This window comes from Epinephelus moara, chromosome 2 (genome assembly GCF_006386435.1).
Source record: "Epinephelus moara isolate mb chromosome 2, YSFRI_EMoa_1.0, whole genome shotgun sequence".
Lineage (NCBI taxonomy): Eukaryota > Metazoa > Chordata > Actinopteri > Perciformes > Serranidae > Epinephelus > Epinephelus moara.
This window is the reverse complement of record NC_065507.1, coordinates 29,592,452-29,605,887: the sequence shown is the minus strand read 5'-3', so window position 1 is coordinate 29,605,887 and position 13,436 is coordinate 29,592,452. Positions and strand designations below refer to the sequence as shown.

General features: G+C 39.5%; 1 protein-coding gene across 3 annotated transcripts in view; it reads right to left on the bottom strand.

Annotated features, from left to right (window-relative positions):
- b3glcta (beta 3-glucosyltransferase a) overlaps window positions 1–13,436 on the bottom strand; it is an 86,334-nt gene that overhangs the window by 23,582 nt on the left and 49,316 nt on the right. For all 3 annotated transcript variants that reach the window (XM_050071957.1, XM_050071968.1, XM_050071975.1), the window contains 5 exons: window positions 5,774–5,850; window positions 4,952–5,063; window positions 2,964–3,100; window positions 2,762–2,825; window positions 1,561–1,692 (listed from right to left, as the gene is read on the bottom strand). In XM_050071957.1, the coding sequence (XP_049927914.1) occupies window positions 1,561–1,692; window positions 2,762–2,825; window positions 2,964–3,100; window positions 4,952–5,063; window positions 5,774–5,850 (522 nt within the window). The remainder of the gene's footprint in view (window positions 1–1,560; window positions 1,693–2,761; window positions 2,826–2,963; window positions 3,101–4,951; window positions 5,064–5,773; window positions 5,851–13,436) is intronic.

The window sequence follows — 13,436 nt, the reverse complement described above, 5'->3', positions numbered from 1 at the left end:
ATCCGTTATTCCCAACATTATTGATCGCATTAGGTTGCATGCGGGGTCAACAACTGCCTGCTAAAGAATGGCTGGCCACTCTGATCGGCTCACAAACCATTGTTCTTTCAACCAGAGCAAACATAACACTCACAATAGATCAGATATCATGTGAGAAAGCACGCCTATACTACACCACACCACCATGGTCAGAAAAATACATTACTGTAACATTAGTGCACTGGCAGTGATGATTAAAGCAGACTCCTTTCTGCGTGACACAGAGTGAACCGACCTTACTTACTTTGTGTCTCCATCATTATGAGTTTTCCCTCAGCCACACCCACTCACTGGCTCCCACATAGATGCTACACAACATCAAGTATGGCCTTAAGATAGTGCCAATTATTTCCTGCAGGATTACTCTACAGTAAGAAACAGCCTGCCTCCTGATATTCCTCCCTTGCACATAAAACCCACTGTAATATCTTTTCTCTGTATCATCTAGTAAACAGGAAACTACGCCTGAGATCTACCACTAAAGCTCAATACTAATTTTGTAATAAAGCCTTTAATACACAATAAGAGACAGGATATTTGATGAAATGTTATATTTGCTTTATTCTGTGTTTTTACTCTTCTTAATCACCTTGTCTCTGTCTTTGTTTTAGAGAGGAAGGGACATCTGAGGATAATTCGACCTTCAGTAAAAACCACTAAATCTTACACACTGTTCCTTTAAATAACTAAATTTCCAATGCTTTTGCTACAAATGTTTTATTACCACAGAGAAACAACACAGCCAGCTTATTAACAAGCAACACATATCCCTCAGACACTGTTATTTAAATACATCAAAAAATAGGTGGAATGATTTAGGTTTTTCTTATGATAAATACAACAGCTATGCTCATGTGACAAAATTCTGATGAGCATGTGTGTAAGATGGCTAACAAAAGAGATAACGAGAAGAAAGGAGAGGGAGTAATTGGGAGCTGGTTAGTCACCAGCTGGGCACAACTTGAAGTTGCATATGAAATCTGACTTCTTTGGTTCAGAAATGATGAAAGGATGAATTTAACAGAGGGAGATTAGCCAAAACCCTAAAACAACTTTGAATGTTAGCTGACACAAAGTCAGTGTTGAAGATTGATAAACTTGAATGCATTTAGATGAATATCAAAAATAAGTAGAAAAAAAATGAGATGCAACCCTAGATAATGACAGGACGCAAAAGGATGCTGCTTAGCAACAGGGAAGTACTTCTTTCTCTCTGGATGACTTAATCAAATTTAGTAAGCAAACAAGCCCAAGACTCCAGTGTTCTTAGGTTAAAGCACAATGCTCCACTGAATGGTGTATGACGCAATAACATTCAAGGCTATGCTGCACGGTGAAATATTGGCGCTGCTTCCATGTGGCCGTGGGCACGAAGGCTGACAGCGGAGTGTCATACATCATCACAGAACTGCCAACATCTTATAGTGAAGCGCCCTCTGTTTTATGTTTAATTCTGTTCCCTTACCGTTTCCCGGGAACTGGAGAAAATCTAATTGATCTGCACACAGATCAGACACTCACACACAGAGGTGGCTCGACGCTCAGAGTGGTGGCACAGTGGTGGGTCTGAGGAGAGTCCTCCGGCTCAGTGCACAGCTCAGGAACAGCAGTGAGATGTGGACCCTTCCCGTTGTCCCAGATATACAAGGCAACCTGTAATAACACAGATTGATCCTTTAAAGTTTTTGAGCCAAAGACAAGATGCAATCTTTCAGACATTAATGCGTTATCTCAAACTCAACAGAAGAGATGAGCAATGTCTTCTTCTTTAGTAAATAACATTTTCTCTCTCACAACAAAACTCCAATGAGCAAATGTAATATTTAAGATGACTAAGACAAGATATAAGAGGATGATGGAGAAGGAGAAATTGAGTGCTGGTGAATGTTACTGTACCTCTTTCTGAAGAATAACATAAAATCTAGGATTTAGTTGAACTATTCTACGGGGGAGATCCAGACGTTACAGTAAAAGAATACATAATGAGGACAGTACAATCAGAGCTGTCTGAACATTGGCAACTGTCTCAAAGAATAAGGAACTACAGAAACTAGAAACTGTGATGTTTTGCCGACTTAGAGCCTGGAGCTAATCTACTGACAGTGAACTGGATTGACATTGAAGATTCATGCAATATTTGTCTGTACTTTTGCATAACAGCTGTCTTCATATTCACTTGCATGAGGTTGCATGTGCATAATTTGTGATGTGCATCTTGGTGTCTGGAAGCCCATTCATCTGCAACAAAATATGACTTAATCTAATTCTGAAACAACTTATAAATGAAACCTCAGCAGGAAATAAAATGCATTGCATCCTGTTTTTTTTAAACAAAAGAATATACAGTATTGTAATTGAATCTCTAGGACTGAACTCATGCCATCTCTAACCGAACCACCTTTTCCAGACTCTGCTTGATATGTCTGATGCCGTGTTTACTCAACGAAATCCCTGGATGCCTCCCTGACTGAATTTCAGTGATAAAAATAAGAACCTCAATGCAGCACCATGACAATTCTCCAAAGTAATGAGATTTTGCTTCAAGGTTAGATGGATTTCATGCCTTGCGCTTTTTGTGCAAATAAATTATAGCAGGTCGGTGCTGGCTTGAGTGTGAGAAATGAGAAAATTGTTAGAAAATGGCTGAAAACCAGCAGCCTCATCATCACTTTCCAAACACAACAGGTCTGAACGTAACCGTGTGACTCGCATGCTATCTCACCTCATGTTTCAGATCAATGGTGAAGTCAGATTTAAGTGGCTCATCTTTCACTTTGTTTGCAAGCCTAAAAAAAAACAAATCACAGATTTTTGGTTGAAATATGCAATAAAGACAAAATATAACCTCTCAAAAAATATTACTGCAGAGATATAAACTCAATGACTCAATTTCACAGACAAAGAGATTTACTGCAGATACTCACCGAACAACAAGGGGGGTGCTTAAGGCCCAGGCAGCGGCAAAATCTGGATATTTAAAGATGGAGGGATTCTCTGCAAACGCGTAGTGATGGATGATGGTCGACTCCTCGTCCTGGAGGGGCTTACCAAGAAACCACTCCTGATAAATGAGAAGTAGACGACAGGAAGTCAGCAGGAGTGCAGGTTAGTTCTTTTTACTTTGAGATGTTTTTCTTTTTAACGCCTTTTTTACCATTAACATACTGAGCCTCTGGCCTAATTTGGGAGTTTTCAACACCGTGCTGGCAAGAAAATCTTTGAAATTCTTTCCGGTGACTAAGTTTGTCACTGGCTGTGAAAATAATGAGATTTCTTGATGGGAGAAAGTTCAAAAGATACTAGATATTGTAGTCAAAAAGGCTCTCATCAGAATTTACATATCCAGAGTAAAAATAATTTTATACTGTATACAGAGAAACTCCTGCAAAGAGTTAAATGACATGAAGTTTAAAGGAACAGTTCAACAGTTGGGGAAATATGCTTATTTAAGAGTCAGATGAGAAGATGGTTGTGTTCAGAGAAATTTTTCATGGTGTCACTGAAATGAAAACTATTCTGAATTTTAGGAATTCACATGTTTTTAAAGTATATAGGCTGCTTGATAACTATGTCAATATGGAGAGTTAAGGAATCATATACTGTTATACTTTGGCTTCTTTTTTTTAACAGTAATTTCAACTAATTATCTGATGTGCACAGACTAATACTGACATAGTTAACACTTTGAGTTCCACAACACTCCTGTTTTAATGCGTTATATTTACATGTTAGGTGATTCATTGTTTTTTAAATAGGCTGGTTCTCCTTTTCCTTCAAAAGACAAATATACAGCTTTAATTTGAAGATGCACACTGATCATAAGAAACATAGCATTTACTTGGAACAAGCCTTCTCAAGTTTAGGGGAGATTTACAGTACAGGTACCCATAGAACCCATTTTTAGGCAGATTTCTTGAAGTGAGAGTTCAAGGGACCCCTTTGAAAATGGCCATGCCAGATGGTCCCTTGCCAAAATTTTGCCTTATTTGGAGCGTGTTAAGGCCCCTTCCAGACCAACTATGCCAATGTGGTTGCTACCAACGGATGCCTTGGTTGTCTAGTTTCAAAATATATCTTTGCACTGGCTTAAAAGATGAAACCATAATATCAGCTTTCTGTTATTTTCACCATCACCCCCCTCTCCCTTAGGAGCGCAACTATAGACGTGTGTTTTAATTCTTCACACTGAAGATTGCCAGCATACTAGGAAACACATGGCAACAATAGATAACAATAAAAAGGTTTCCATTTATTTCTGTGCAGCATTGCTCTGAGACAGACTGAAGCAAACTTCAGCATTTGCTGATAAAAGTAAGTTATTTTTTTTTCCTGTAGGCTTTACATCAAAGTGTAATTAACATCATTTTTGGCCCTGTTTCACTTGAAAGCCAGCTCAAACTTGCGTAACAAAGGCTTATCAACAAGCACAAATAGCAACACAATAGCCCCGTGAACCATAAAAATGCACTAGTTATTGGGATTGTTTTAAAAATTCATAAACGAACAAATTATTGATGGAGAAAGCTATTTTGCTGAGCTTGATTAAGCAAAAATCTTTTTATTATGATTATCTGACTGCGGTGTTTATGCAATATTTATATTCGACCTACCACATCGACCCACATACAAGAAAAATAATTTCATGAGTGGAAAGACAGAGCTTAAATTAGGTTTACAGCAGAGACTGGAGCGACATGTCTGACAGGTTACAATGTGCGCTCAGTGCAGCTCAGCAGCTGCAGCCGAGCCGGAGCCAAACTGATACTGTATCACTTAATTGAACCGATGATCAACTAAACTGGAGCTCCAAACAGGAAGCTTTTGTCTCGCTGATGAATTTGGCATAGAGAGACAGAGCAACAAAGAGAAACACACAGAGAGATGGAGGTTAGAGGGAATATTATACACTTACTTTATTCTTGTCAAATTTTGCGAGGACTTGAACCAGTTTAGTCATCTTCACATTTGTTTCTTCCTCAAGAAATACAATCCAGGATGAGTTTTTCCCAAAGGAGGAAGATAAGCTGAGGATGCACAAAAAAAAGTATCATCAAAACCAGAGATTAATAACAAAACAAGAATAAATGGAACATTGCCATGCACAGATAAACCCTACAAAAAAAAATCAGTGTTTTTATCATTTCAGTCCAGTCTGAGGAACTATCTAACTGAGGCTCCTGACCCAGTCAGATCAAGGCAGCCACACAGTTTTCCCTAGAGGGCAGAAAGACAAAAAAAAATAAATATCACAAGCACACAGACTTCTTTCAGCGAGGGTGGCTCTGTAATGATTCAGGGTGCTGTTGGTGATCTATGTCCTAAATCTGTATGATGGAAGAAGTTATGTTATGTTATTCTACATCTCTCCAACAATTATTGAACACATATTGGATTTCTGAGAAGGCCCAAGCATGTAGACAACTGTAACTAATGTCATTATCATGCTGTTCAGGCCACTGGATAACTGCAGTCATAGGTTTATTGTTGCAGTTATAGACACATTAGGAAGACATTTATCAGACTGTGAGGCAATCAATCACAGTTTTTATGTGGGTAATTGCTTCTCAGCAATCTGCAGCCTTAAAAAGTGGCTAACAATATGTCCTCAAAACCAAAATATAACCTCCAAAATCTCAGCAGGAGGAGAGCCCAATGTTTCTGACATTTGGTCAACATTTTAAATCTTTAGTTTAATGGCATGCTCATTCCATCCTGCGAGTTCTGGGATACTTACTAAGGCAGCAGAGGAAGGATACTCCAGTCTCCCTCATTATCTGATAAACTGTGAAGAAGCAAAACCACCGGTGGTTTCTGAAAGAAAAAAACAAAACACACAAACCAGAGATACAGTGATTTTTATTATCTGTACAACCGACACACAAAGCTTAAGACACTGCAAGCAATTTGTCTGCAGCAAAGGACTTAAGGGTGGGCTGGTGTTTAGAGACACTGTCCGGTCCGACTGGTGTTTAGAGACACTGTCCGGTCCGACTTTCCAGTCTCTTACTTAAAGGTCCAGTGTGTAGGATTGAGGGGGGTATATTTTGGCAGTAGTGGCATAATGAGTGTGTTTTCTTTAGTGTATGATCACCTGAAAATGAGAATCATCATGATTTTGTCACCTTAGAATGAGCCTATTGTACATAGGGAGCGGGTCCTCATCTACTGAGATCACCATGTTGCACTGCCATGTTTCTACAATAGCCCAGAGTGGACAAACCAAACACTGGCTCAAGATGGGAACATTCTGCTTTTAATGATGGCCACCAAAGTTAGCAGCCCCTTGGTGGTGAGAGCATGTGAGAAAACACTGAACAATGAACGCTCAAGGTAGCCTGGAAATCCAGACTCAAATCTAGAAAGATTTTGAGTCTGGCCTTCACCGATACACCCTTACTACCCAAGGGTCGGCACTAACTGAGGCATATTAAATGCCGCCGCATGAATTGGATAGCACGATTGCCAATCAGAGCAAAAAACAAGGTGACGTATTCATTGCAGTAAGCCCCATTTGTTTGCCGACCAGTGGGGCTAACTGATATATTATGCTTTTCGTATCCAGTCAGCAAAACGGCAAAAACATCCTTCCTGGAAACGAAGGCTTCTCGGGCAGTCTCCTGTTCCTCTGTCAAGGAAAAAGATAAGTGTAGTTGGCTTAGCGTTTCTTCCAAAGCTAAATTGAATGGACGCGGTCCTTCGGCAGCTGCCATCTTGGCTGTTTACTTTTCGACTCCTACGGCACAGCGCTGTCGTCATCATGTTACGCCCGCCCAGAGCCCGCCTCTGTCAGNGAGCAAATTCGAATTTGCTAGGCCAGATCCCCGTGCAGAGCAAATTCGAATTTGCTAGGGGCGGGGCATCTGGATTTCAAGGTTTCAAGTTTCAGCTGGCTGCAATCTGCAGTCCTCATCACTGGATGCCACTAAATCTGCCTAAATCTTACACACTGTTCCTTTAAAGGACCATAACAGTGGTTTTGTATGTTATAGCCCTTTTTCTACAGCTCACATACACTCCACATTAAAAATAACCATTTATATTCTTCTACCATCAAACAATTGTCTATTCATGTATAAAATATGAAAATCTATTAGCAGACTCTGCTAAAACTTGCTTGAATTGATTAATCCATCCCAGTGAACATCAAGTCTACTGTTATTTTCGTTAATGTTACATTATCGCTGCATGATAATGCAATTTGAAAGATCTGCGCTGCTTGACCTCACCGCAATATTGTGGTATGTTGACAAAAATGAACACAGACTGTAAAGTGGCCAAAGTCTGATAACAATGGTGATATTTTACAGTCTTTTAAGTGTCAACAAATCCCAGGAAAAGACCAAAACCAACATCAAATTTATTCCTCAGGCAATTCCTGTGTTGCCAAAGTCTGATGTACCACCGAACTCCATGGTTGTCTAAAAACAGATCACTGCTGCACTGACATGTTGCTTCTTTACTATGAATCTGGCCACCTTGCACACCTACAGCAGATCAACAGTAAAAAGCAAGGAAACGTCTTTACTGTACACCTGACTGCAACAACAATGAATGTTTACATATGTATACACACTGGGGGGGGACCTGGAATAATTCATTGTCCATTGTCAGAGAAAGTGGGCTCTGTCTTTTTTCTTTCCAGTCAGTGCAGAGGGTGGCTGTGATCGCACACACAGGTATGATTAATTTGGTATAATGCTCCTGACCAGAGGGTGATATGAAAATGGTTACAGGTTCTCTGAAATTAAACAAAACATCATTCCCATTTTCACTTTGCCTACAGGCCGACTTCACAGAACACACTGCAGAGGTTGATTCGAAAGCAAAATCCTAGTCTCTCTGTTTCAAAGACACAAGGCATCCCAAGTGCTGTGTCAGTTCTCTTCCACTAGGACACACTACACAAGATTCATTGACCAGCTGTTGCACCGGATGCTCCTTTCAAGTTAAGTAAATTTTATTTATATTGCCTGTAGTCACAAATATCAAATTAACCTCATTTTCATTCCTAACGTCTGTTGGGTCAATCCATTATCAGGCTCATATTGTGCAGTTTGACCTTGGCTTTAATATATTTTGGTTTTGATCCTTTTAATGTGATAGGTTGACAATATGACAAGTGCAGCATACTGCCAGCCTTAGCACTGTTTGCCTTCTCGGGAATATAATGTAGCTAGAGGGCATTTGGCTTGTGGTGCTTCAAGTAAATAACTCAACAGTAATGTCTCTTTCCAGAAATCATGATCTGGTTACTCAAGATAATCCACAGACCTTGTTGTGAGCAGTTTCAGGTACTATTTTCTTTCTGCTGAACTACACCCACCAATCGTATCACCGCATAGAAGCTACTGCTAGCTCACCTAGCACCAATGAGCTAGCAGTTACATAAGTTACAGCTCAGCCGAAGAGGACGCCATTATTGTTTTTATCTCGTGCTGTCACAAGCCTCTCATACATTCATTGATGATACCATTGGCGGTTTGGTAGAAAGAAAATAGCTCCCACATAAACCTGCTCACAGCAATGTCTGCAGATTACCTTGACCAACTGGGTCCTGATTTCTGGAAAGAGACATTGCTGTTGAGTTTTTCAAATGTATTTTTTAGCGCTTTGAGCACCACAAGCTGAGTGCCATCTATTCCCATTATATTCAAGAGAAAGCTGACATCTCTACGGCTGATATCTCCAACACTCGGCAACTCACACCAAAACAATCGAGACTGATAAATAGAACTACAGATAAGAGGAAAAATATGTATTTTTTTATTTTGAGGTGAACTGTCCCTTTAAGGAGATAAAGCTTGTTATCCTTTAAAACCCATATTGCCTTCAGGGTTACTGTTCTCGCTCGCCCTTGCACTAAGAAATAAGCTGTAAGTAAGAAAGAAATATCACTAAAAAACAAGCACAGGATATTACAGGACACGAACAGTTCACATAATCACTTCCAAATAAAAGGAATCTGTTTCAGTGATATTTTCTGCAGCGAGGACGGATGGTAGAAGGTGTGTGAGGATTGTCTGAGGGAGCCAATGTTTCACACTGTGAGGAAAACAAAGCAGCAGAGCGTAAGATCCTGTGGTTCATTACAGCATGGTCCACTCATCATGCAGGAAGTCAGGGGGAACAGTCTCCTCTGAGCCACTCTGTCTAACAGCAGCCTGTTTGATTTAGGGGATGAGTCTGACACTGTTTACACTTATTAAACCCTATTAGTCAGTTAGCTCTTGTCTCTTATGAACTTTATCTAAAAGCTAATGGTGTAATGACACCTACCATGTTTTATTAAATGACTCCCTCTTTCGCGTTCACACCATGTCTGTTATATAAAAAGAATAACTAAGAGAAAAGTTGAATAGAAGAAGTGCTGTCTTCAGATAATAATGCAATCTGAAGAACAAAGCTTTTGCTTCAAAGAGCTATTGACATTCCTGTGATGAAGGAGGCGTTCGATAAGAAGAGGCTGATTCTTTTACGGCAATTGTGTGCAAGCTGCAGACTCCTCAACAGATAAGAGCTGGTCCATGTGTGGACATGCGTGCAACGAATAAGACACCAATTGCTTGGTGACTTGGGAGAAGATGGGGGTCACGAAGACCTAGCTGTAATGGAGAGACAGGAAGCTGTGCTTTTACCCATAGGAAGGGCCGGAGGGGAGACTGGAGATAGCAACCTGTCAAATCCACTTCAGTGATGAGCTGCAGTCAAAAGTGACATTGATGCCAATGAGGGCCAAATCTCTAACTGAGGAACAGGGATCCATATTGAAATATTTTTATAACAGTGGCTCCTTAAAGGAACAGTGTGGCATTTAGCAGTGAGGATTTCAGACTGCAACCTGCTGACATTTCTCCTGGTTGGTTCTTCAGTGGTAATTGATCATGAATGTCTCTATCTAGAGCCAGTGTTTGCTTTGTTCATTCTGGGCTACCGTAGAAACATTATCTCATTCCAAGGTAACAAAAAACACAACAATTCTAATTTTCAGGTGATCTTATACTAAAAAAAACACACTTATTGTTTTTAATTTCAACCAACATATCCCCCTAAATCCTTCACACTGTACCTTTAAATGCATAACTTGTTAAATACAAGTGATGCATGAGAAAGAGTTTAGAAACATGGTGTATTGCACTACTGCTGTAAAAGGTTTCTGAGTTTAATCTCTTTCTGTTGTACATATGCATCTCTGTGGACATGAGCATTGGCTAAACGACAAAAATACTGTGTAAATGTAATGTGAATTCCTCCCAGAAGGCAGAATGTCAGACTGCAGGAACATGGGCTGTGAGCTGCCACACAGAATGCGCAAGTTCCTGTCTGTGTAAATCTGTGGATATCACAAAACCTTGCATGGCTACACGAGGATAAAACGGAAATATCCGCTGAGGGTGAAAAAGGCTCAGAGACAGAAAAACACACTGTATATGTGTCTCATACGTGCAGTGATCAGGTCATAAATCTTCAACTCTGAAATTTCACATAATTAGCAACACCAAGTCAGCCTTAAATCATTTAGTGTGTTTTTTGGAGGGATTTTTTTACTATTTTCTATCAATTCTTGAGTGGTGAAAAATGCTCAAATGTATCATCAAAACACTGTAACCACCTAAAAAATTGCTGCAACAACTTATGAGACATCACTGAGCATGGGAATAGCCATCATATATGTCCATCATAATGTTCTAAGCCCCTATAGTACACTACACTTTAAAATTGGAGTTGGGGCTGAAACAAAACACAATGTTCATGATAGATTAGTGACTGGAAAATCTTGACAGACAGTGCTGAGCTGCATCTCAAATTAATCTTCTGGTTCCCAGCTTTCAGATGATGTACACCACTTCTATGAGGCATACTGCTGACCTACTATCTCTCCACAAATGTCCGCGCCAAGGCTTTTGACCACAATACTGGACACTGGAAACTAGCCATTTTTTTCCTGACCTACAGAAAAGAAAATTCAAAAAAGCCTGGATGGCAGCAGTTTAACCAAACCCTGAACCTTCGGTTTTGAGCATAAGACTTGAAATCAAAGGTTATTTCAGTTCTCTTACGTCTCCAGTGTCTTTCTGATCTCAAGATATTTTCAAGACATGAAAAGGGTTTTGTGCAAAGCTCTCTCCATGGCAATGCACCACAAGATACTGTTCATCAAACATGTTTAACAGCTACAAACTAAGTGATCTCTTGTATTATATGTCTTTGATCTTCTTCCTTCAGTATCCCTCGAACACACTTTGAGACTGTCAAATAGCAGATTGTAAGCGTGTGTGTTTGTGCCTCCGAGGTGGGAGTGAACTGGTGGATGTCTGGCTGTAACTGGTGTTTGACTTTAGGTGGGGGTGGCAGTGCTTGAGATGGATTGGAGAATTTAAGTTTTATATCTGAAAAATGGACCTTTGAAAAGTGAAGGTCCTAAAACAAAAACTAGAAAAACTTAAACGTTAATGCAGAAATAAAAGCTTAAATGCAAAAGCTGGAATTTCAACATGCAATGGAATATAAACATTATAAAACATATAGAAGTATTAATATATAAAGCTGTTTTTGTCCCTTCCCTGTTTCATCTCTCTTTTGCATATGCCCTTTTCCATTTGGTATTTTGTAGCCTTTCAAGCTGTGTAGAAATAAGCTTTTGGGAGGTAAAATGATCCTCTGTACAGCTGTAGCTCCAGACTCTATTCAAATTTTGAACATTTTCTTTTATTAAAAAATGAATAAATAAATTTGAGGACTGTGCAGCCTTGGTAGAGGTGCAGCATGTGCTCTCTGAGTGCTTTCCAGGTACACCTGAGGCTGAAGGTATTTTCACTCTGATTCTGTGCAGATAACTCATTTGGATGAAGTCTTTGGGTCTTATATCATTTTGAAAGGCTGTCAAGCCTTTACAGCTGCCTCTTGGAGAAGTTGCTGATTAAAATCCTCCCTGGAATTAGTTTATGTAATTGCATGCAACAGATACTAAAACTCCAGACATCTCTGAGATCATAAATGCAAACACAACATGATGCGGTATTCATAAAGTCTGTCTCATCTGATGAAATCTGACGTCCATTAGTGTAACTAAATCTTTTCATGACAAATCTTATCCACTGGCACGAACTCATGCCACTATTCATTACAGGAAACAAGAAACAATCTTTCCAAATTGTGGACAAATTTGACTTATCAGATTTAAATGATAATGAATGTATTTTGTTCTTTGTATTGCTGAAGGTGGAGTAAAGGATTTCAGAGTTATTGTAGAAGAACAGGAGACAAACAAAACATCAGGCCTCCAGTACTTTTCTGAGAGCATGGTATTTAAATCCGACACAGACATTGGATACCGGGGCTATACCGACTCAAATAGCTGGACTGGATATTGCTGACAGAGGGACAAATCTATTCAGTTAATTTCTATGTTTATGTATGATTACACCTGCATTGTTTTATACTGGAAATCTAATTTCTGTTTAAATTTTGACCGATTTGTTCCTGCATTTAAAATGCCTGTTTATTCTGAATATTTTTATTACCAAGTTGCTGGAGCATGATTTATTAATCATAAATAATAATTCGGTCACTTTGTATCTATGTATTCATTGGAAAGCAATGTTTAATTTTCACTGCTGGAATGATGGAGTTTTTTGGGCTGTCTATGCAGTAGACAGATGCAAATATTTGTGCTACATGACCACAGAAAATGGAGGCTCAAAAGGTAGAAAACCTACAACCACCAAAATGCACTAAGCTGCCCTGAACCAATAAACACTGGTGTTAGTGGGTGATGTAATGTGAGCTTGTCCATTTTGACACAGGAAGACAATATGGCTGCCTGCTGGGAATGCACAGTTAAACGGTAAGCTAAAATATGTTTCTAAAGACATTTGAGTTGAGAAATGGGCAATGCAGAGGCAGCCTGTTTTTCACAATACAGGCAACAGTGTGGTGCCTGCCTCTTTTTCACTAATTCTCATATTACAGCCAAACAGTGCACTAAAACATGTTTCTAGGGAGATTGTAGGTGAGAATTAGGCAACAAAGTAACAGAATCTTGGCTTATATTTGATCAGCACTGGCTAGTTTTACCATTTGATCAGAGTTTAGTCTGAGTTTGAGGGAAAGAATATGAAATGTGGTGGGCATATGAAAATGCGGAAGTTTGAGCAAAAGCACTTGCTGCTGTACTTCGAGCTACAACCGTACAGCCAGCAAAAATCCACCAAATGATGACTTTCAATTTCAGCTGGGAGATCAACTGGGAGATGAGATCTGGGTGCTGTTAGGATGGAAGGAAATTTATCACAGTTTATTTACAGATACCACCCACATTGTTATGATACAAAGCTAGTTGAAAATGAGCAAAATATCCCTTTAAGTCAAGCCTAATGTTGCCTGGTCACTTCCACCCA